Source organism: Pleurodeles waltl, chromosome 6 (genome assembly GCF_031143425.1).
Source record: "Pleurodeles waltl isolate 20211129_DDA chromosome 6, aPleWal1.hap1.20221129, whole genome shotgun sequence".
Taxonomy (NCBI): Eukaryota; Metazoa; Chordata; class Amphibia; order Caudata; family Salamandridae; genus Pleurodeles; species Pleurodeles waltl.
The window spans coordinates 290,581,171-290,606,575 of NC_090445.1; the positions used below are offsets into that span (position 1 = coordinate 290,581,171).

At 47.3% G+C, this 25,405-nt stretch overlaps 1 protein-coding gene across 3 annotated transcripts in view; it reads left to right on the forward strand.

Moving 5' to 3' along the window:
- LOC138299642 (zinc finger and SCAN domain-containing protein 30-like) overlaps positions 1-25,405 on the forward strand; it is a 169,654-nt gene that overhangs the window by 88,394 nt on the left and 55,855 nt on the right. For 2 of the 3 annotated variants that reach the window (XM_069238093.1, XM_069238092.1), the window contains one exon: positions 19,817-20,200. The exons of the other annotated variant lie outside the window; for it this stretch is intronic. In XM_069238093.1, coding sequence (XP_069094194.1) covers positions 19,817-20,200 — 384 coding nt within the window. The remainder of the gene's footprint in view (positions 1-19,816; positions 20,201-25,405) is intronic. 3 annotated transcript variants of the gene reach the window in all.

The following is a 25,405-nucleotide window of genomic DNA, read 5'->3' on the forward strand; positions in this document are numbered from 1 at the left end:
GTGGAGGTCGTAATCCGCCATGGCAGTGCTTTATGCAGCGCTGTCTTGTGGATTACAAACTCGTTCTCTGCCAGCCTCTTCATAGCATTTTCACCACCATGAAAAGGCTGTCGGAAAAAAGGTGCAGGGGGCCACAGGGGGGCCCTGCACTGCCCATGCACTTGGCATGGGAAGTGCAGGGGCCCTCCTGCCCAGCACCCTCGCAATGTTCACTGTCTGCTGTGTTTGCGAGTGTGCTGGTGCACCCTTCAGGCAACAGCATTTCCACTGGCTCGATTTCAAGCCGGAGACATTGCTGCCACTTGTTTCCCGCAAGGCTGACGAGCAGAAACCTCAGTTTCCACCTGTCCGCGTAGCTGGAAACACCTAATATGTCCAGTGGGGTGGTTGCCACTACGGCGGCGGAAACTCTGTTGGGAGTTTGGCAGAGCGGCTTTCCCGTCCGCCAAACTCAAAATGAGGCCCCTAGTCTAAAACTAAAAGCTATCTGTTGTATTTTACAAATAGCGTGTTAGTTTCTTTCAATAAGGTAAACAGTCAGACATAATCTTGTCCTGCCCCGAGGCTAACTCCTGTTTACTCTGGGATAGTGTAGGAAGTTGGCTCTGTATGTACTATTTCAAAGTAAGAAATAGCATGCAGAGAGTCCAAGGGTTCGCCTTAGAGGTAAGATAGTGGCAAAAAGAGATCATTCTAATGCTCTATTTTGTGGTAGTGTGTTCGAGCAGTAGGCTTATCAGAGGGTAGTGTTACACATTTGTTGTACACGCACAGGCAATAAATGAGGTCCACACACTCAAAGACAATTCCAGGCCAATAGGTTTTTGTATAGAAAAATATATTTTCTTAGTTTATTTTAAGAACCACAGGTTCAAGATTTACAATCAATACTTCAAATGAAAGGTACTTCACGTAGGTATCATAGGAACTTTGAATCAGCAAAATAGCACATACAGTTTTGGCAAAAATTTTAATAAACTATGTTAATACTAGACAGTGCAAATTTCAACAGTTACTGGTAAGTAAACCACCTACAGGGTTCAAAGTTGGGTCCAAGGTAGCCCACCGTTGGGGGTTCAGGGCAACCCCAAAGTTACCACACCAGCAGCTCAGGGCCGGTCAGGTGCAGAGGTCAAAGTGGTGCCCAAAAACACATAGGGGGTTATTACAACTTTGGAGGAGGTGTTAATCCGTCCCAAAAGTGACGGTAAAGTGACGGATATACCACCAACCGTATTACGAGTCCATTATATCCTATGGAACTCGTAATATGGCTGGTGGTATATCCGTCACTTTACCGTCACTTTTGGGACGGATTAACACCTCCTCCAAAGTTGTAATAACCCCCATAGGCTTCAATGGAGAAGAGGGTGCCCTGGTTCCAGTCTGCCAGCAGGTAGGTACCCGCGACTTCGGAGGACAGACCAGGGGGGTTTTGTAGGGCACCTGGGGGGACACAAGTCAGCACAAAAAGTACACCCTCAGTGGCACAGGGGGCGGCCGGGTGCAGAGTGCAAACAGGTGTCTGGTTTGCAATGGAGTTCAATGGGAGACCAGGGGGTCTCTTCAGTGAAGCAGGCAGGCAAGGGGGGGGGGCTTCTCGGGGTAGCCACCACCTGGGCAAGGGAGAGGGCCACCTGGGGGTTGCTTCTGCACTGGAGGTCGGATCCTTCAGGTCCTGGGGGCTGCGGGTGCAGTGTCTTTACCAGGCGTCGGGATCTTAGAAGCAGGCAGTCGCGGTCAGGGGGAGCCTCTGGATTCCCTCTGCAGGTGTCGCTGGGGGGTTCAGGGGGGGTCAACTCTGGCTACTCACAGGGTTGCAGTCGCCGGGGAGTCCTCCCTGTAGTGTTGTTTCTCCGCAGGTCGAGCGGGGGGCGTCGGGTGGAGAGTGGAAAGTCTCACGCTTCCGGCGGGAAACGTGCAGTCCTTTAAAAGTTGTTTCTTTGTTGCAAAGTTGTTTCTTCTTTGGAGCAGAGCCGCTGTCTTCAGGAGTTCTTGGTCCTTTTAGATGCAGGGTAGTCCTCTGAGGCTTCAGAGGTCCTGGACCCTGGGGGGCGCGTCGCTGGTGCAGCTTTTCTTGAAGTGGGGAGACAGGCGGTAGGGCTGGGGCCAAAGCAGTTGGTGTCTCCGTCTTCTCTGCAGGGCTTTCAGGTCAGCAGTCCTTCTTCGTCTTCAGGTTGCAGGAATCTATCTTGCTAGGTTCTGGGAGCCCCTAAATACTCAATTTAGGGGTGTGTTTAGGTCTGGGGGGGTTAGTAGCCAATGGCTACTAGCCCTGGGGGTGGCTACACCCTCTTTGTGCCTCCTCCCTGAGGGGAGGGGGGCACATCCCTAATCCTATTGGGGGGATCCTCCATCTGCAAGATGGAGGATTTCTAAAAGTCAGTCACCTCAGCTCAGGACACCTTAGAGGTTGTCCTGACTGGCCAGTGACTCCTCCTTGTTTTTCTCATTATCCCCTCTGTCCTTGCCGCCAAAAGTGGGGCCGTAGCCGGAGGGGGCGGGCATCTCCACTAGCTGGAGTGCCCTGTGGCGCTGTAACAAAGGGGGTGAGCCTTTGAGGCTCACCGCCAGGTGTTACAGTTCCTGCAGGGGGAGGTGAGAAGCACCTCCACCCAGTACAGGCTTTGTTACTAGCCACAGAGTGGCAAAGGCACTCTCCCCATGTGGCCAGCAACATGTCTGGTGTGTGGCAAGCTGGCAAAACTAGTCAGCTCACACTGGAAGTCGGGTATGTTTTCAGGGGGCATCTCTAAGATGCCCTCTGGGGTGTATTTCACAATAAAATGTACACCTGCATCAGTGTGCATTTATTGTGCTGAGAAGTTTGATACCAAACTTCCCAGTTTTCAGTGTAGCCATTATGGTGCTGTGGAGTTCGTGTTTGACAGACTCCCAGACCATATACTCTTATGGCTACCCTGCACTTACAATGTCTAAGGTTTTGCTTAGACACTGTAGGGGCATAGTGCTCATGCACCTATGCCCTCACCTATGGTATAGTGCACCCTGCCTTAGGGCTGTAAGGCCTGGTAGAGGGGTGACTTATCTATGCCATAGGCAGTGTGAGGTTGGCATTGCACTCTGAGGGGAGTGCTATGTCGACTTAGTCATTTTCTCCCTACCAGCACACACAAGCTGGCAAGCAGTGTGTCTGTGCTGGGTGAGGGGTCCCCAGGGTGGCATAAGACATGCTGCAGCCCTTAGAGACCTTCCCTGGCATCAGGGCCCTTGGTACCAAGGATACCAGTTACAAGGGACTTACCTGGATGCCAGGGTGTGCACACTTTCAAATCATAACTTGGCATCAGCAAAGGCAAAAAGTCAGGGGGTAACCATGCCAAGGAGGCATTTCCTTACAGATAGTGTATATGTTGAGAATATAATTTTTCACAGTGTCTTATTCTGTGACTTCAACTTGGTTGCCAACTCTTTAACATTGACCCATAAAGTGAATGACAGGTACATTCTGAAAAGTTATTTTTCTAAACAAATGAGTGGTACTAAGAGCAATATTTCAGTACCACAATTAGATTGTTCTCCACATTAATAAGGAGGAAAGTCTCACCTTACTGCTAGAGCACGTGGCTTTTGGACACAATGGGCCTCATTACGAGTTTGGAGGTTTGAAGACTGCCATGTTGGTGGTTTGACCGCCAACAGGCTAGTGGAGAAGACTGCCAAATTATGAGTTTGGCAGTGGTGCACACAGAAGACCCGCAATGCACTGCCGGCATCATCAGTGTGATCAGACCACCATGGACAGATGGAGTCACCACGAGTCCAGCGGAGACCATGTATCTGCTGGACTCATTAAGAGGTTGCACACCACCAGCATTTCCGCTGCGGTTGGACTCCCACGGAACACCAGGCGGAAACGAACAGTATAAACAGTATAGAAGGAGTCGCTCACATCAAGGAAGCCATACTCGTCCGGAGCCGCTATGGAACCACATCTAGACGTCAACCTGCTGCTCCTGCTGACAGAAAGACAACGGAATCGCAGACGAGGACAACAGCAACCATTAGTACACACACTCACCTGTTACATATGTAAAACAAATGAAGTTATACTGAAACATAACATATCATGAGGGGGGGTACGGGGCTATTCTCACAGTACAGTTACACTCCATAAATGTCCATGTAGTCTGTTTGGCAGACCTCTACATTTCCCAAGTATGTGATACACTCACATACAGCAACACATACGCCCACACATACACAGTACGCACACTGCAGCCAGCACACACACACACCACCCGTCAAGAACACACAGTTACGCACGGCAACACAGCACAGGCGCAGCCTCAGAAATACATATAACAACATACAAACTTGTGACAACAACAGCACAACTGCATAAATCTAAATATATGTCAAACACTCACTACCGACACTGGCCAGGGACTTCGCACACATACAACACAATGTACAACCATCTGTGATGAAACACACACAATTACACCATCACACAACCTAGCAATCAACACACACATCACACACATAGTACACCAAACGTATCATGCCAATCACAATACACGCAGACTCAAACAGTCTAAACACACAAAGCCACACAACAAACACATATCATCACTAACGCAACACACCGTCATGGCAACAACATTTCAGCTGTAGGAGGCTGGCCTGGCTTATAGTGGGTACCTGATGGTACTTCTACTTTGTGCTAGGTCCAGTTATCCCCTATTAGTAGATTAGTAGTGTTCTAGCAGCTTAGGCTGATAGAGGTAGCTATAGCAGAGCAGCTTAGGCTGAACTAGGAGACATGCAAAGCTCCTACTATACCACTTATATCATATAGGTACTATATCATAAGAAACACAATGCTCAGAGTTACTAAAAAATAAAGGTACTTTATTTTAGTGACAATGTGCCAAAAATATCTCAGAGGATATACTCCCTTAGGAGGTAAGTAAAATACACAAAATATACACACAAACCAAAATCAGGTAAGTAAAACAGTCAGAAAGTAGTGCAAACACTGTAGAATACAATATGATGCAATAGGCCTAGGGGCAACACAAACCATATGCTAAGACAGTGGAATGCGAACCACAAATGGACCCCTAGGCTAGTGTAGTGTGTAGAGGGTCTCTGGGAGCGTTAGAAAACACTAAGGGTGTCCAAGATACCCCACCCCAAGACCCTGAAAATTAGGAGTAAAGTGCTACTACTTCCCCAGAAACACACTAAACTTGTGATAGAGGATTCTGCAAAGACCACAACAGACTGCAAAGCACTGAAGACGGATTCCTTGACCTGAAGACCTGTAAAGGAAGGGGACCAAGTCCAAGATTCACGAAAGTGTCAAGGGGGGGGCAGGAGCCCAATAAACCCCGGATGAAGGTGCAAAATGGCTGCCTCTGGATGGAAGAAGCTGAAGATTCTACAACAACGAAAGGTGCTAGGAACTTCTCCTTTGCACAGAAGATGTCCCATGGAGTGCTGGAGGATGCAGAGTTGTTTCCTTGGAGAAAGGCTACAAACAGGCCTTGCTAGCTGCAAAGGTTGCGGTTGAAGAAAAAGGGTGCTGACTGGGCCCAGGAAGGACCTGGATGTCGCCACTTGGGAGAGGAGACAGAGGGGGCCCTCTGCAACACAGAGAACCCACACACAAGAAGGCAGCACCCGCAGAAGTCCTTGAACATGGGTTCAAGAAGACTGAGCACGACGGTAGCCTCAAAACTACAAAATGGAGTCCCACGAAGCCAGAGGTCAACTCAGCGAGTTGAGCAATGCAGGACGGCGTGCTGGGGATCTGGGCTAGGATGTGCACACAGGATTCCTTGCAAAAGTGCACAGAAGCCCTAGCAGCTGCAGTTCACACTGTGCACAGGATTACTGTCTGGAGAGCGGAGGCAAGGACTTACCTCCTCCAAATTTGGATAGTTGGACCACTGGACAGTCTGGGTCACTTGGGTCCACCACCTGTGTTCCAGAGACCACGCTCGTCAGGATGAGATGGGTCCCAGAGTACCGGTGACGCTGAAGTTTGGTGCCTGCTGGAGTAGGGGGAAGATTCCGTCAACCCACAGGAGATTTCTTCGTGGCTTCCAGTGCAGGGTGAAGCACACAGCCCTCAGAGCATGCAAAACCAGGAAACAGTTGAGAAAGCCGTCAGGGATAGGCGCTACAATGTCACCGGTAGTCTTCTTGCTACTTTGTTACAGTTTTGCAGGCGTCCTGGAGCAGTCAGCGGTCGATCCTTGGCAGAAGTCGAATAGAGAGGTACAGAGGAACTCTAGTGAATTCTTGCAAGTCATCATCTGAGGAAAAGCCCACTGGAGAGACCCTAAATAGCCCTCAGAGGAGGATTGGCCACCTAGTCAGGTAAGCACCTATCAGGAGCGGTCTCTGACATCACCTGCTGGCACTGGCCACTCAGAGGCCTCCAGTGTGCCCTCACACCTCTGGTTTGAAGATGGCAGATGTCTGAGACACACTGGAGAAGCTCTGGGAACGACCCTGGGGTGGTGATGGACAGGGTAGTGGTCACTCCCCTTTGTCCCGTTTCGTGCCAGAGCAATGACTGGGGGTTCCCTGAACCGGTGTAGACTGGCTTATGCAAGGAGGGCACCATCTGTGCCCTTCAAAGCATTTCCAGAGGTTTGGGGAGGCTACTCCTTCACAGCCCTTAACACCTATTTCCAAAGGGAGAGGGTGTAACACCCTCTCTCAGAGGAAATGCTTTGTTCTGCCTTCCTGGGACTGGGCTGCCCAGACTCTAGGAGGGCAGAACCCGGTCTGTGGGGTGGCAGCAGCGGTAGCTGCAGAGAAAACCCCAGAGAGCTGGTTTGGCAGTACCCGGGGTCCATAGTGGAGCCCCGGGGATGCATGGGATTAGCACCCAAATACCAGATTTGGCATGGGGAGACAATTCCATGAACTTAGACATGTTACATGGCCATATTCGGAGTTACCATTGTGAAGCTACATATAGGTACTGATCTATATGTAGTGCACGCGTGTAATGGTGTCCCCGCACTCACAAAGTCCGGGGAAATGGTCCTGAACTATGTGGGGGCACCTTTGCTAGTGCAAGGGTGCCCTCACAGTTAGTAACTTTGTACCTAACCTTCACCAAGTGAAGGTTAGACATATAGGTGACTTATAAGTTACTTAAGTGCTGTAAAAAACGGCTGTAAAATAACGTGTGCGTTATTTCACTCATGCTGCAGTGGTACACAACCAATGTCAGCCAGGAACAACTCAAACCTAGGAAAGGAAATGCAGGACAAAGATGTACCCAGAAAACCAACAACAGGTCGGTGAATTTTATGTCAATTATAGGGATTAAAATAAGTTTCTACAGGGCAATTTACCAGTCCATTGTCCATAATAAAACAGCACCAAATGCACTAAATGGTGTTCCTACTTCACTCCTGACTGCCAGTAACCTCTATAGGTAGGGGCATCAAGTGGGCAGACAGGCACCTCAAGCATTCGTAGGTGGTAGTGGGAGGGGGGAAGTAGGGCTTAGGCTTGGGGGGGTTGGGCCTAGGCATGGGAGGGGGTGGTTTAGACTTTGGCTTAGGAGGGGGGTTGGACCATTTTGGGAAGGGGTAGACTTATTTTTGGCAGGGGGAGGGGCATGGTTGCTGGCATTGGGGTAGGGTCAGCCTTGGAGGTTGATGGGATGGCCTTGGGGAGCGATCGAGTAGTTTTGGGGTTGTCAAGGGGGGTGGGAGGAATTGGGAAAAGGTCAAACTCAGAAAGGAAAAACTTTTTAGACACATGGGGACGGTCATCAGGAGGGGAATTTGGGTGTGGAGGGAGAGAGTGGTTGTTTGACATAGGTGTGGATGTCTTGGATGCGTGTTTGTGGGAGATATGCTTGTGGGTATCTGTTGGGTGGGTGAGTGAGGGTGTTTATGTGTCTTGGGCTGAGGGAGGTGAATGTTCTGGGGGATGCCATCGTGGTTGGTGTGGTGACTGCAGGTATGGTGGATGTGCTGCATGTAGGCATGTCAGTGGTTGTGTTGTCTGTGGGTGTTGTGACTGGGGTGGATGTTTGAGGGTCTGCTGGGGTGCTATCTGCGGGTAGGAAAGGTGTGGTGGCTGCCGGATCACTGAATGTTGGCATGGTGTCTGCAGGTGTGTCATGTGTTGTCTCTGTGATGCTGGGGATGGTAGAGGTGTCAGGGCAGGACGTGACTGTTGCTGTGTCTGCAGGTGAATGTTGTCAGTGTGTGTGCCTGTGGTGTGTCTTCTGGTGCTTATGTTTGTTTGCGCTACCCTTAGATGTTGAAGTGGATGCATGCCTGTCTGTTTGTGTGCTTTGGCTGGTCAGGGAAGGGAGGAATCGGACTGGGAAGAGGAAGGTGGAGGGTATGGTAGACAAGGGGTGACTAGCTGCCATCAGTCTGTAGGCCAGCCAGTGCACTGTGAATGCCCTCCAGAAATGCATTGCTCTATTGTAATTGAGTTGCCAGTCCCTGGATGGCATTCATGATGGTTGACTGACCCACAAAGATTGACATCAGGAGGTCAATAGTCTCCTCACTGAGGGCAGCAGGGCTAAGAGGAGTGGGGGCAGAGGTGCCTGCGGCCTCTTACGGTGGGTGGGCACGGCCAACTGGGTGGGGAGCTACAGGGAGGGCACTTATAGAATTGGAGGTGGCCGACAGAGATGGTTCCTAGTTGGGTCCGCTGCCACTAGGGAGTGGCCAATGGAGGAGGATTCAGAAGAAGATGTAGTTGATCTGATCTTCCCATAGCACTCCCCTCTGCCCCTGGGCTACTGGGACCCTCGGTTTAGGTAGTGTTGTGACTGGAGTTCCCGTGGCCAGTAGCTTCCCCACTTGCTCTGCCCCGTCTCCTTTGCCTGCCGGTGCTGATGTTGAAAGACAGAATGTCAACTATGGTCATCACAGTCACAAGATAACACTTCCACCATACAGTAACCATAGGTCTTATTACAGCCTGTTCACCAACACCCCCAGGTAGTGCCACTTAAGTGCCAACATCGTGTCACAATAAAATATAAAGTAGGTTCCTCAATACAAACATTGTTATACACCAGCTAAGCAAGCTAACTGACACCTACAAAACCATGAATCAAGTTGACCAATCACACTAACCATACCATGACAAGGTGACTTTACCACATGATACAAGTTCCTATCCACAACAACAGAGTCAGGCACCAACAAACATTAAAACACATACTCAAACATACAATATTTTACTCTGATGTAAAATACATGGCTATGACACATGTTGTAAAGCAAAGGCAAGCAAGCCTAGTGTAGACAAGCCATAACTTCTTCATTTTACATAGCTACAACCATACACCATGGACAAACCTGTAACAACTCAAGTTCCCATTCATCCTAACTTTCAGTCAGGGAGTCAAAACACATGGCACACACCCATCCACCAATAGCAATGTATCAAGTATTGAAATTATAATGTGGACCAAGTCATCCAGGTCCTTGATCTTCTGTAAACAAACTTTGTCAGTCAAGTAAGGGCCACGTAAGCTCAGTCCTATGTTCCACACACAACCACAAGATGTCAAAAAGACTCTACCTCACAGATGGACTACTATGCTATGCAGACAGATGGCAATCAGACCTACCTAATCATGCAATTAGTCCATCAATAGGCCACTGACTGAGTGGAAACATCACTACACACACATCAGACACGGCAAGCCTTACATCTGTGTAGGACTCTCATAGCCAAAGCACAAGTGTTGCTAACATGACAGGTACAACTACCATGCTGGAAGCCACAAGCCTATAAACACTTACAATACAACTCACATGTTTATGTGAACTTTCACACTTGCAACACATAGGTGTCATTGCTAACATTAGGTTTCCATAGAGCCAGGACTCAAGTGCCACATCCTTCATAGCAATAACAAGTAGACATAACTATTTCCAATGTTGATTTATTACTGAATCTTCCAATTGATACATGATATGTTGACACATATCTGTCAAGAATTTAACTGTGAATAGGATATCATTGCCTATGAATCATGCCTAGTACAGTATGCCCAAGGACAAAGCTTTGTGGCCACTTTCCAATAACAGAACATTAGTAAGGTAGTAAAATTCCTAGCTTCTGATACCAGTGCCTGCGTGCCCAGTGAAATGTTGCAACACCTCAATGTTATCCAAAATGCATGTTGTCTACTCTGATGAGACTCCACATATGACTATGTACATTCCTCACTTACCAAGGGGGAGTACCTTGTAACAAGTGTGAAGGAGTTAACCTTGTATGTCATGTGACATGTCAGGTGGACATCACAGCCTCACATGCGGCTGTCACTTATCAGAAAGCATTAGAAAATTAGAGATGACTAGAGTATGTATGACACTGTTTTGCACATGGACAGGCATCTTGAGACATTGCAGTTGACAGAAATCAAGGACCTACACAACTTACCACCATGATATTGGGATGATTTACCTGTTGGTGAGTATGTACAATCACCAACGTAGGAAAAGCAGTATAATGATACAAATATGACACAGTCATATGTGCACCATAATATGCTATTGGAATGAGAGGACTGCATATTTGAGTAAGTGCCTCCAAGTACATAGGTTTGTGCACACCTGAGTGCTATTGATGGCTACGGCAATCAATGTGTACACAGGAGATCTTTGCAATTACAACATTGTCAGAGCTAACAACCTATTCCCTAACTCAATCACCTGTTAAAGGGACAAACATAAGTTAGGTCTGTACTTACCCCCTTGTAACTGCTGTGCTGCCTTCAGACGCCCATCCAACTCAGGGTAAGCTACCGCCACAATGCGGGCCATTGGGGGGGGGGGGTCATGGTCGGATGGGCACGCCATCCTCGTTGGGAGGACAACTCCAGCTGGGCCTCCGTGGTCTTCCGGGCCCAGCGTCTCCGGTCCTTCCACCTCTTCCCACGGTGGGCACACTGCTGGCAGTGGACCTGCAGGGTCCGCACTTTCTTGGCGATGGCACGCCAGATCCCCTTCCCCTTGTGGGCATTGACCTGCATGGATGACATGGAAAAAATAAAGAATGTCATGTCAACATGTTCCATACTAAAACAGGCAGGGTAACTAGTTAGTACAACTAGCTAAACACAGACTATCTTGAACATGCCCTCCACTTTTAGATGAGCATATGCAGTCAGGCCATATGTGAAGAGGACACAGGCAGACGGCATGGATCTCCAGCACCAGCTTTCATGTTATCACATATGACCAGACAGCAAACACATTTGCAAATATGGTATTTCAGGAGGAGTGTGGTATACCAACTCAACTAACCTTGTGCAACAGTCACAAGGTGGGTCAGGGAACATATATCAAATATTCTCCACAATGTCTGAGGACTCAATGTCTATCCCCAAACATAAGTACATGACTAGGAACTCATCCCATTATATCACAACTTTGGCACCCTACAGACCTTTAGGACACAATTGGTAACATTGCCCATCAGCCTTTGCTTAGTATTACAAAGTATAGCTGGGCTACGGAAGTTTGTGCACATGGTGCACTTACCTGCTCCTCTGGTGCATCAAAGAGCTGTTTAAACAGGGGTAGGACCTCCTCCACCAGCTTCTTCAGCTCCTCCGGTGAGAAGGCAGGGGCCCTACCACCTGTAGGACGTGGCATGATTGCTCCCAGAGGCAGTAGACAGCAGCTGAAGTAGTGGAGGTCTTGCTGGCAGCAGTACCAGGACGCAAGTAAGAGATGAAGTTTGAAATGGCGGTCACGTCCACCACATAAGACACCGTCACCGCCAGCAGACAACACCATTGGCTAAAGACCGCCAGAGGCAGCTATGTGTTCCAATGGAAAAATCCACTGCGGTAGTATCCGCCTACCGCCATGACGATTTTCGCTGGTAGACGTATCTAATTTCCTAATGTCCACTACAGTAGGTCAGGGAGCAGCCATTTCAAGGTCCCTAGTTTGGTAAAATAAAATGTGTCACAAGGTCAGAAACATATCTAAGCCATAGTTTTCAATGCTGGCTTTTAGCAACCATGTATTTAAAATCTGACTTAATTGACATGTAATATTCATGATCTGTGAGAAATGTATCATTAGTGGCTTAGTCTGCACCCTCATGGCATTGGATCAATGGTATTAGTGTCTATCATATGTGAAGCACGGTAAGAATGTCATTATCACTGAGACTTTCTGTGACATGCGTATCCGTTTCCTAGTCACAATCAAGGTAAGTGGATGACATTGCAGAAATAAGCTGTTAATTCCCTAGTTATGTCCTGTGTACCATGTTTAACTATTTCATACGGTATGTCCAAGCATCATGTGTGGCATATGTAGTTTCACAATTACAGTGGAGACAATGACTGAAAGACATAACTTTTTATATTTCATCATCTAGTTACCCTGAAATGAGATGGGTCAGACAACCTCCAGTGTATCGTCCACTAGCAAACCTGCAGACCATGGAGGATTGACATGTCATTCTCATCCAGATCTATCGCCTGGATAGGCAGACAATCATGGGTCGATGACGTAAGTTAGAGCCAGATCCGATGCCTGCCATTCGTCATTCCAATAGCATTCCACCTATTGTACAAGTCATGTCAGTGCTGCACTTCTTGGCCACAGGCTTCTTTCAAAATACCTTGGCGCTAACTGCAGGGATGTCACAGCCAATGTTCAGTTTGGCCTTGAAGGATGTTCTCTCAGCACTATTGTAACACCTGGACAGCTCCATCCAGTTTCCACAATGTGAAGATTTGGCGCATGTGAAGGCTGATTTTACGCTTTGGCACCCATCCCACATGTGGTGAGAACCATTGATGGTACCCATATAGCCTTGGTTCCCCCAAATGACAATTAACAGGTGTATTGTAACAGGGAGAGCTTCCACTCCATAAATGTCTAAGTAGTCTGTCTGTCAGACCTCTACATTTCCCAAGTATGTGCAAAGTACCCAGGTTCAGTTCATGATGCCTCCATCATTCGGAACAGCAATATCCCGCTGCTGATGACACAGCAGTAAACAGAGAGGGCCTGGGTGGTTGGTAAGTGGTATATGTGATGTGTGTCAGTATCTTATGTCTGCTACCAAATGTAAAGATGTCACAGATTTATGTTTGCGCGCTTGTAACGATTCCTTTCAGGGGATTACTGGCTACCCATCCATTCCTGGTTGTTGACACCAGTGAGGTACCCAACAACGCCAGGGTAAGTTCACTTAAATGAGGCCCACGAAGGAAAAGGCATGTCGCGGAGTGGTCTTTTTGGGGCCTCTAAAGGTTTGAATTCATTGCATTGATAAGTCTGGTGGAGCCCTCCTCTACTCACCTGCCAAAGTTTGTCAAATCATTGTTGCCTGCTGCATGCTCCACAACCTTGCCATGAGACGTCAGATCCCATATACACTAGATGAGGGGGAGCCAGCAGTTCCAGCACGTGAGAATGCAGAAGTGCCAAGTGAGGATGACTGTGATGAGGATGAGGATGAAGGTGAAGACAGCCAGGCAGACCTCATAAATCAGTACTTAAACTGACTTGTAGGTATGTGTTGTTTGGTTAAATACTTGACTCAGTTGGGTATTGGGGGGCTTAGAGATGCTTGAGAAGGTTCCATAACTGGGGACCGTTGTACTGACCTCTCTGTGTATTGTGGGGTATGGCCATTTGGGAGGTATGATATGGGTATGTGATAAGGCTTTAGCTGGTGACTAATAGAATCAATCTGTTTGCTTGTTTATATGGACAAAGACTGACATGTCCCTAACTTCATTAGTCTGTGGGGTGCTTGTTATTCACAGCTATGCTGAAGCATTAAATTGTGAAGCTGTACTGCACTGTGTGATATTTGGTATGTGTGCAGGAAAGTGCAATAAATGGCATTAGCGGTGTCTCAATGGTATTATTATTGTACATATATATGGCCCAAATTCAACAGTACATATGAAATGGGACTTAACAGATTTTGTACATATGGGAATATCATGTGTAAGCAACAAATTCCACAGTTAACTGTTCAAAATAGTGGATAAATTACTCACACATGATATGTGGTTTAGTTGTGTTTGTTCAGAAGTGCACCAGAAAATGTAAGATATGGGATCAAACCACAAAATGCAAACAGTGAAGGGTTCAGTCATAGTGGATGTAATCATCAGGGTAGCTGCTACAACATTTGGAGTCCCAAGTCCAGTGTCCTTGTGCATTGGAAAATGGAGAGTGGTTGTAACACAGTCAACAGGGTGTATCTGTGACACACAAGGGGAACCAGTGAGTAGTGAATCACTTCCTGGCAGTGGTTGAAGTCTTGGCACTGCTCCTCCTGGATGTTTTGGTAGACGTCTGTGTTTGCGGGGGGGTTCTTCAGGTACAGAGGCTGGTGTGTCTGAGGCATGTTCTTCCCCTTCCAGAGCCTCCATTTCACTGGCTGCCACAGATGTAGAATGGGCTGCAGTTACATGGCCAGTGGAAGGGGTCTGGTGTTGAGGACATAACCTAGTCAGAGTGGTATTAATGTCTCTCAGCACCCCTGTTAGGGAGGCCATGTTGGCTTTGTGGGCCGCCCACATTTTCATGACATCCTTGTGGTAGTCCCTCTGCAGCTGCTTTATCGCCCCCATCAGGGCCGGCACCTGGCGCAACACGCCTTAGGACTGTTGGTAGGCTCCCAGGACCTGGTAGGTGGTGTCCTCACCAGTTGCATCCCTAGGAACCTCAATCTGCTGGTCTACACCATCCCTCCCATGCACCCTACCCCCACGTGCCTGTGCCCTTGGCACAGTTTGCCCACTCCCACTGGTGCCAGGTTCTTCATTGTCAGGGTTTTCTAGTGGTGACTCTGGTGCCTGTACTGGGATGCACATGATGTTTTTAACTGTACTTGGAAGAACCGGTTTGGGGGCGAATGGTTCATTGGGATGTACATGCAACAGTGCTGAGTGGGGTCGATGTAGGCAGAGTGAGGCTGACAGTTGTAGACTGACGAGGTGTCACAGATTGCCCAGAGTCATCCTCAATGTCGTCACTAAGGGCTTCATCCAAGGGGGAAGTGGCTGTCTCAGGTGTCCTCTCCCTGGTCACAATGGGTAGGTGATCTGTTGAAGACGTGGAACAAACAGTTACATATTGTCATGCAATATGTGGTATCAAACTTTGACCGGTAGATGTGCTTTTAGCCATGTACAGAAATGCTTCGCTTGATTCTCTGATACACCTTACTACAGGATACCAGATTATCTTGACAGTTGGATGTCTGTTGATTGACTCATATTGTTTCTGCTGTGTAGCTTTATATTGTCCATGTTACCTCCCAGTTAGCAGTAGTTCAGTTGTGAGTCACCAGACAGCTGAGGAATGTGAAGTTGAAACTGACCTGTACGTCAGCTTAGGGGTAAGCATTCTACCTGGCCATCTATATCAGGTTACACCTAGTACAGCACACTCTAGATATGTGTTTCCACCCCAGGTGAGTAGCTTTCAGTGGGTGATGGGAGGTAAAAGGGCCATTTCAGCATAGGACACTACTGTAGCTGTCTGTTGGTGGTATTGTACTGGCAGATGCCCATGGAATTGCTGTCATTGTCCTAGACTGTAAAATTGTGTCTCATTCAGGTGGGTTTAGTTGATTGTGTAGTTGATATGCAAGGCTATTTTCATTATGGTACACTGTGCCTGCTGAGAGTTGTAATGCTGTCAGTCCCTGTACTGCCCACCCCATACACAGATACTGTACCCCCAGGTGAAATTAGTTGACGTGGTATGCCAGAGAGGGATATTTGGACAGTTGGACACAGGGGTGGTGAGTGTGTTGGCTGCTAAGATGGCAAAAGGTGATTAGTGAGCATGCAAGACAGAACTTTAGGATGACATTTTCAGTTTTGTGACTTACCTGACTTCACTCCCCCAGGTATTCCTTTCAACCCCTCAGGAGGCAGGATGTCCAAGACCTTCTCCTCCCATGATGTGAACGTTGGGGGGAGGAGGTCAGGGCCCACCGCCAGTCTTGAGGACCGCCAGCTGGTGCATGGTGGCCATACCTTCTCCCTGTGGTCGTTCAAGCTCTTCCTGATGTTTTCCTTTGTGCGTCCCTCTGCTGCCTACAGAATTTACCCTATCGACTACATTTTGCCACATCTCCATTTTTCTGGCACTAGAGGTTTGTTGGACTTGTGCTTAAATAGGTGTGGCTCTACTCTGATGATTTCGTCCACCATGACCCTCAACTCATCATCTGTAAAGCAGGGATGTTTTTGTGGGGACATGGTATTGGTCGACAACTCAATAAGGAAACAAGGGTGATGATATGTGGGTGCAGTGTTGTGAGTAGGTGACCGTTGGTGTCTGATGTGTGGGGTGCCAATTTGTATGTTGTGTATGTTGTTCAGGTGTGGGATCAGTGGTTTTTGAAGTGTGGAGGGGTGCCTATTCTATGGTCCCAAATTTATATTGGTGACTTCTATCCTGCTGTGTGTGGCGTTCTGGTTGCAAATAATTGTGGGTTGTAAAGTGGTATGTTTTATAGTGCAGTTTGTAGGTGTGTTCAGTATGGGGATGTGTGTCAGGTATGTGGCATTCAAACTATCCAATGTGGTGTAGTGTATTGCTGTGGACTGCCAACTGCCGCGGTAGGCACTGCCATTGGTTTACCGCCATGGGAAAACCGCTATCGTGTTTGGTGGGTCCTAATTGGTTCAGATGATTTTTGATGGGCTGGCGGTGCTGTTGCTGGTGCTGGAACCACCTCTTTTCCACCCTGGTGGTGTTGGAATTTTAGCTGGGTTTAATCGGTCCTGCCTGTGTTACTTGTAGTATGCCGGTCTTTTGGCGGCTGTCACAGTGGCGGTCTTACCACCAGATCGCCAAACTCGTAATGAGGCCCAAGTGTAACAACAACTCTGATTTCTTGCATTGACTGTACAGTGAGTATCAGGTCTTAACCAGAGACTGTTGCAGTGTCACCTCCATCTCAGAATGCTTGTTGTGGATATGGTCATGATTCTAGAGACATGTTTTAGAGGCAGTTGAACTAGTTGTTCAGAGGCATTCCCCTATTGCAATGCTGATTAAAAGGGCAACATAGGTTTCTCCTGAATTTTTAAAATGAAACCAGTCTTCACACAAACTACTGGATGTAGTTTAACTTTGCAACTCAGCTCTAAGGGTCAGTGCAAACTTATGTAAGAAAAACAGTTTGTACACCTTGCCTCATGTGAACATCATATCAGTAGATAATATCTCCTGCAGTTGCTGAGGATGAGATTTATTATCATGGCAGATGAAGGAGTTCTGCCCTGGAGAGTTAAGTGACTGCTGGTTAAAAAATATGTGTAAAAAAAGTTTTTAATGTTTTCATTGCTTAATACAGCATAAAAGCCTAGCTTTTGTGTTTTATAACCCGACGTGTTAATCTGCGCACCAAAGTCTGTAGATTTTAATGCAAACTTGAAAGATTGATATATTGTATTTAAAGTAATTAAACACTTGTAAAATTGGTTGACAGAAATGATACAGCATCTTTTAAGGAAAGTAATTGTATGTGTTTTAAGGCTGAACATATGTTATTCTATTCTATTTTTATCCTTTTTTAACTAAATTTCTTTTTCTTTTTCATTTAATTGTTGTCTGTTTGCTTTTATGGTTGAAAGTAACCGAATAAAGCTATGTGAACTTGATACAGCATCTTGTGCTTAGTAAACTTTGACTCAGATTTAAAAAAAAAAATATTTTGAACATTGCACTTGCATACTCATGCACTGGATCGCCATAAGCACTTGGATCCCTGCAGTGCAATACCAACAGCATAACTCAAGCACCCATGAAGGCAAATCATTATTGATTGATTCGGTCATCAGTATTCAGGCACACTCAGGCTCTCATTATGAGTTTGGCAGTCCAAGGACTGCCAGGGTGGAGGTGGGAGTCGCACTGCCGCTGGTCAGGCAAAGTAGACCGCCATATTATGACCATGGTGGTGTTCTAACCTGAACACAGCCAAGTCACCGCCAGTCCCGCCAGTGCCGATGGGCCCCCACGGCAGGGTAGGCATCACCAGGCCGGCAGGGCACATGTTTCTGAAGACCATATTACAAGGTCGTACACCGCCAAGATTTCTGCTGCGGTTGCCCCGTCACGAAAAGCCTGGCAGAAACGAACAACATAAAAGGGGACACTCATCTTCAGGAACATAGGCACGTCTGCAACCGCCATGGAACCCGAACTGGAAGTCTTCTCAATGCTCCTGCTGGCCATACAACTCCAGAACCAGCGACAGCGACAAAGACACCACCGTAAGTACACCCGCCTACCGCACACTGGAGGAAAGGCCATTAGTACACACCCACACACAACACACACACCTGGCACAGCTAGCGATGGCCACACATAAACGCGAACAAACACCTGTAGCGACACACACACACATATGCACCCTCACACAAACCACACACAACAAACGGGTCTCTGGTGCAGATATATTAGATAGAAATGTGTATATCATAAATAACTATATACAATGTAGCCCTCCTGACCAGTCCAACTGTATTGTGTGCCCCAGGCACACTGGGCAGTGTCCATGGCCCCAACTTAACTCATGACTGCAAAGTGGCCTCCACATGGCAGGGGCATCAATGGGGCATGCAGGCACCTCAGGGTCAGGGGGCGGTTGAGGTGGAAGGTTGGGTTTTGGGCGGGGTGTCCTTAGGTTTGGGTTGGGAGGGAGTGGTCCTTTTGTTTGGGTTGGGGGGTGTAGGTTTCGACTTTGATTTTAGAGAAGGGGGCAGTTGTGAGGTGTGTGAGGCGTGGGAAGTGTGTTAGTGCCTATGGTTTGGATGTGAAGTGTTCCCCGTTGGTGTACTACTAGATGTCTCCGTAAGTAGTTGTGGTTGCAAAGGATTGTGGGTGTGTGTGAGGGTGTGTTATATACTGCAGTGAGCAGGTGTGTGTGTTGTGTGTATGTGAGTCAGGTGTGGGGTATTCAGACTGTCCAATGTGGGGTCGGGTTCTGGTGGAGGTGATTTTTAGACCGAGGCGATGCGCACTGCCAGTGGTTTTCTGCCGTGCAATGACCGTGTGCTGATTTGTGGGTTGTAATATGGAGGGCGGGATGTTGTTGCGTGGCAGTGCTGGTGGTGGGACCGCCTCTCTCCCACCCTCGGTCAAACTGGCTGTTTAGGATTTGTGGCTGTATTTGGGCGGTCTTTAGTTTGTGACTTGTGATACGGCGGTCACTCTGCCAACATGACTGGCTGTCTTTTGGCAGCCGCCAGCGGGGCAGTCTTGCCAAAAAGACGGCCAAACTCGTAATGAGGGCCCCAGTGCTTAATTTGTAATAGATTGAGTGCCGGTGACCAAATCTCTTCTCGGAAGCCTGAGGCCAGTGCAATTTGATGTTGGCACACGAAAACTAAAGCTGTGTAGTCTTAAATCCACCTCGTGCCTCTTTCATCCACCACCTGACACTCCAGGACCTTTTTTCACTCTTGCAGGTTCCAGCATTCTTCTTTTGTTTTTCCATCTTTCAAGTCATGCTCTTTCTGCTTTGTTTGTTTTTTCCTCACTTGCTCTTGGAAAATGTCTGATGCAGAAAAATAAGTGCCTATCCCCACAAATTAGTGCCGGTGGCCCCCACCGCCACCCACCAGCTCAAATTAGGCACCAGCTCAAATTAGGCTTTGTCTCAGTGTGTTACCCTAATGTCCATGATTCAAGAATTAACTATATCTAATTAGCAGCTAATCAAATATGAGGTTTATATGTGAACCCTTCCTTCAAGATACATAAAAATTAGTTTGTAAAAAAATATTTTTAATGTCATTTTCTTTGATTTTATATTTGTTCAGGACCTATTGCTGTGAAACCAGAAACTATACAAATAGATGAAGAAGATAAGGAGCTACACGTTATAAATCTCATTGACTCAAGGGAGATTGAACGGAGTGAAATCCATGCTGCTCCATTTGTCACTGTGAAAACTGAGAATCCACCAAAGGTTGCAATAGGTGGAAATCCACCAATCAATGCTGAGGATGAAGATGGTATTAAAAGTGCTTCCAAAACGTCTTTGACTGTGAAGCCTGAGATTATACCTGTAAGTGAAGAACCCAACGAGCCATCTATCATCATTTTTGAAGACACAGTTGAGGAAGTCAGGTTGGACAGGGGAAAGTTCCATCGGGTGCTGGACTGTGCTGAGGAGAGAGAACAACCTGAGCACAGTTTGGCAAGTGAGTAAAGCTTCTTTACTTTGTATGCTAACTTGAAATGTAAATCTTTTTCTACTGAATGTGGTCCATACGTCTTAGTTGAGTGTGGTTTATTGCCTGTATCCCATCTTAGCTGGGGCAAAACATTATTTATTTCTGTAGAACAACTAGCAGTAATAGTAAGTTAAAAACGACATTCTGCCATGATGATGTTATCTGTGCCAAAATAATCAGCAAAAACTTTAATCTTTTCAGCATCATATGATGCTTATTAATCAATCTATCACTCCAAGATGCTAGCTACCCTGGCTCTCAAAAGCATTCCAAATGATTCCCTCAATAAAAAGGTGGAAGGAAACTCAAAGCAATCTGATAATTATTGACCTGAAACAAATCTTCTGTGGCTTGGCAAAACAATTGAAAATCGCAGTTTTAGAGCAGCTTAGCACCTTAAGGGAAAATAGTAAATTCTGCCAATCTATCAGTCAGCGTTCCACAAAAGGGTGCAGCACCAAAATTGCTACGTCCAAAGTACATGATAAAATACACTGTATACTCGATAAAGGTGGATCTTATCTCTTCATCCTTCTGGACCTTTGATGACCATTGGTAGTGTCAATCATGGTAGGCTTTTCTCCATCCTAGAATCTTACTTGGGGTTCAGGTGCAATGTTATGAAAAGATTGACCTCAGTTGATCACCGGGGCTTCTTTCCATCCTGAAATCTCATATTGAGCTTCAAGGGCAGGGTTCTGATCTGATGCACCTTGTAGGAGGCTGGCCTGGCTTATAGTGGGTACCTGATGCTACTTACCCCTTGTTCCAGGTCCAGTTATCCCTTCTTAGTAGAATAGTAGTGTTCTAGCAGCTTAGGCTGATAGAGGTAGCTATAGCAGAGCAGCTCAGGCTGAACTAGGAAACATGCAAAGCTCCTACCATACCACTTATATCATATAGGTACTATATCATAAGAAAGACAATACTCAGAGTTACTAAAAATAAAGGTACTTTATATTAGTGACAATGTGCCAAAAATATCTCAGAGGATATACTCCCTTAGGAGGTACGTAAAATACACAAAATATACACACAAACCAAAATCAGGTAATTAACACAGTCAGGAAGTAGTGCAAACACTGTAGAATACAATAGGATGCAACAGTCCTAGGGGCAACACAAACCATATACTAAGAAAGTGGAATGCGAACTATGAAAGGACCCCCTAGGCTAGTGTAGTGTGTAGAGAGTTGCTGGGAGTGTAAGAAAACACTAAGGGTGTCCAAGATACACCACCCCAAGACCCTAGAAAGTAGGAGTAAAGTACTACTATTTCCCCAGAAACACACTAAAGTCGTGATAAAGAATTTTGCAAAGACCACAACAGACTGCAAAGCACTGAATACGGATTCCTGGGCCTGAGGACCTGCAAAGGAAGGGGACCAAGTCCAAGAGTCGTGAAAGTGTCCAGGGGGGCAGGAGCCCACTAAACCATGGATGAAGGTGCAAAATGGCTGCCTCTTGATGGAAGAAGTTGAAGATACTGCAACAACGAAAGATACTAGGAACTTCTCCTTCGTACAGAAGATGTCCCACGGAGTGCTGGAGGTTGCAGAGTTGCTTCCTTGGAGAAAGACCGCAAACAAGCTTTGCTAGCTGCAAGATTCGCAGTTGAAGAAAAAGGGTGTTGCCGGGCCCAGGAAGGACCAGGATGTCGCCACTTGGGAGAGGAGACCGAGGGGGCCCTCAGCAACATAGAGAGCCCATGCACAAGAAGGTAGCACCCGCAGAAGTACTTGAACACAGGTTCAAGAAGTCTGAATATGGCGGTCGTCTCAACACTGCAAAGGAGGGTCCCACAATACTGGAGATAAAATCAGGGAGCTGATCATCGCAGGACAGACTGCTGGGGACCTAGGCTTGGCTGTGGATGAAGGATTTCTTGGAAATGTGCACAGAAGCCCTTGTAGCTGCAGTTCACGAGATGCACTGGATTACTGTCTGGAGAGGGGAGGCACGGACTTACCTCCTCCAAATTTGGGCTGTTGGACCACTGGACAGTCTGGGCCACTTGGGTCCACCACCTGTGTTCCAGGGGCCACACTCGTCAGGATGAAAGGGATCCCAGAGTACCGGTGACACTGAAGTTTGGTGCCTGCTGGAGCAGGGGGAAGAGTCCGTCAACCCACAGGAGATTTCTTTGTGGCTTCCAGTGCAGGATGAAGGCAGGCAGCCCCCAAAGCATGCAACACCAGTAAACCGTTGAGAAAGCCGGCAGGATTAGGTGCTACAATGTCGCTGGTAGTCTTCTTGCTATTTTGTTGCAGTTTTGCAGGCGTCCTGGAGCAGTCAGCGGTCGATCCTTGGCAGAAGTCGAAGAGAGTGGTGCAGAGGAACTCTGGTGAATTATTGCAAGTCGTTATCTGAGGAAAAGCCCACTGGAGAGACCCTAAATAGCCCTCAGAGGAGGATTGGCCACCTAGTCAGGTAAGTACCTATCAGGAGGGGTCTCTGATGTCAGCTGCTGGCACTGGCCACTCTGAGGCCTCCAGAGTGCCTTCACACCTCTGGATTCAAGATGGCAGAGGTCTGAGACACACTGGAGGAGATCTGGGCACCACTCCTGGGGTGGTGATGGACAGGGGAGTGGTCACTCCCCTTTCCTTTGTCCAGTTTTGCGCCAGAGCAGGGACTTGGGGTTCCCTAAACCGATGTAGACTGGCTTATGCAAGGAGGGTGCCATCTGTGCCCTTCAAAGCATTTCCAGAGGCTCGGAGAGGATAACCCCTCCCCAGCCTTTAACACCTATTTCCAAAGGGAGAGGGTGTAACACCCTCTCTCAGAGGAAATTCTTTGTTCTGCCTTCCTGGGACCAGGCTGCCCAGACCCCAGGAGGGCAGAACCCTGCCTGTAGGGTGGCAGCAGCGGTACCTGCAGAGAAAACCCCAGAGAGCTGGTTTGGCAGTACCCGGGGTCCATAGTGGAGCCCCGGGGATGCATGGAATTGGCTCAACAATACTAGATTTGGCATGGGGGGACGATTCCATGATCTTAGACATGTTACATGGTTATATTCGGAGTTACCATTTCGAAGCTACATATAGGGGGAAACATCCTTTATGCCGACTTTTTTATAACGAAGTCCTGGTTAACGAAAGCGGAACAACGCTTTCTTTAACCATGACTTCGTTATTTTGTGCCTTAACCACGCATGTCCTGAACAACGAACATGCATGGTTAAGGTACAAACAAGGGAGTCGGCTGAGGAGGACGACGCAGATGACGAGGCGACGACTCAGGTAAGTGGGGTTTTTAGGTTTTGGGGAGGGGGTGGGGGGTCGGGGTTTTAGGTTTTGGGGTGGGGTTGGGGCGTTTTTGGTTTTGGGGAGGGGGTGGGGGGTCGGCGGTTTTAGGTTTTGGGGTGGGGTTGGGGGGGTGGGGCGTTTTTGGTTTTGGGGAGAGGGTCGGGGGTTTTAGGTTATGGGGTGGGGTTGGGCGGTGGGGCGTTTTTGGTTTTGGGGAGGGGGTGGGGGGTTGGGGTTTTTAGGTTTTGGGGTGGGGTTGGGGGGGTGGGGCGTTTTTGGTTTTGGGGTGGGGGGTCGGGGGTTTTAGGTTTTGGGGTGGGGTTGGGGGGGTGGGGTGAGGCATGCAGGATCAATGGGTGCCTGTTACTAATGACTTTACCAGGAATGCCTTTACAACGAAATATCGTTGTTAAGGCATTCGTGGTAAAGGCATTAGTAGTAACAACGAGGTCGGTGTTCCGACCTCGTTGTTTAGGCACCCGTTGTTTTGTCAGTCGGCATTCCGTCGTACAACCACATATAGGTATTGACCTATATGTAGTGTACACGTGTAATGGTGTCCCAACACTCACGAAGTCTGGGGAAAAGGCCCTGAACTATGTGGGGGCACCTTTGCTAGTGCAAGGGGGCCCTCACACTTAGTAACTTTGCACCTAACCTTTAGCAAGTGAAGGTAAGACATATAGGGGACTTATAAGTTACTTAAGTGCAGTGAAAATGGCTGTGAAATAACGTGTGCGTTATTTCACTCAGGCTGCAGTGGCAGTCCTGTGTAAAGGTTTGACTGAGCTCTCTTTGGGTGGCAAAAGAAATGCTGCAGCCCATAGGGATCTCCTGGAACCCCAATACCCTGGGTACCTAGGCACCATCTACTAGGGAATTATGAGGGTGTTCCATTGTGCCAATTAAAATTGGTAAAAGTGGTCACTAGCCTATAGTGACAAATGTAAAGGCAGAGAGAGCATAAGCACTGAGGTTCTGGTTAGCAGAGCCTCAGTGACACAGTTAGGCACTGCACAGGTATACACATTCAGGCCACAAACTATGAGCTTTTGGGTCCTGGCTAGCAGGATCCCAGTGAGACAGGAAAAACACACTGACATATACTCACAAACAGGCCAAAAGTGGGGGGAAACAATGCTAGAAAGAGGCTACCCTCTCACACACCTCCTTTCTCATCAACTGGAAACAGCATGTTAAAAGGAGGATCTGCTCTTTACACCCTGTTCTAGTTATCTGGGCATCCCAACAGGTTCCATCCTAGCTCTTTACAGTTCAATTTAAATATAGATCTCCTGAGAATCTTGATTAGTGTCTTAATTCACCATAATGCAGTCAACACCCAAATTTATTTGAAAATCTCCTTTATCAAAAAAGTTTGTACATTAAAATTGGTGTGAACATCTTCAGAGTCAGGTGTTTCACCCAGGAAAAGAGCAGATTTTTTCTGGTATCCAGACAAATCAAATCTAACTTCGACCAAGGAGAACTCAACAATGGTGGCTTCACTTCAGACTTCCCTGCTGAAATAACATCCCAAGCATCTGTGCTGATCAATACCTTTCCATAAAAAAACAATATCGATAATACACTACAAAGCACAAACGCTGCACTTCTATTTATAGAGAAGCAAACCTGTTCCTAAAATTCATGAAATCACAGTTCTCAATAGCACGGGAGAAAAGATAGTAAGAGGATTGTGAAGGAAAGACAAATATGCTTAAAAACAAGAAATGGTGGAGTGCCATTTATAGCTTTCATGGATTTTGTTGAGTCCCAATTATTAGTGACTCAACAGTCTCACCCTGATTAGAAGAAATCAGTATTCCCTCCACGACAAATAGTTTTATTATATTATGTATTGTATCCTTTTTTTTTTTTTTTTTTACTTCTGTGCTCTTGCTAAACCTTCTCTAATCTGTAT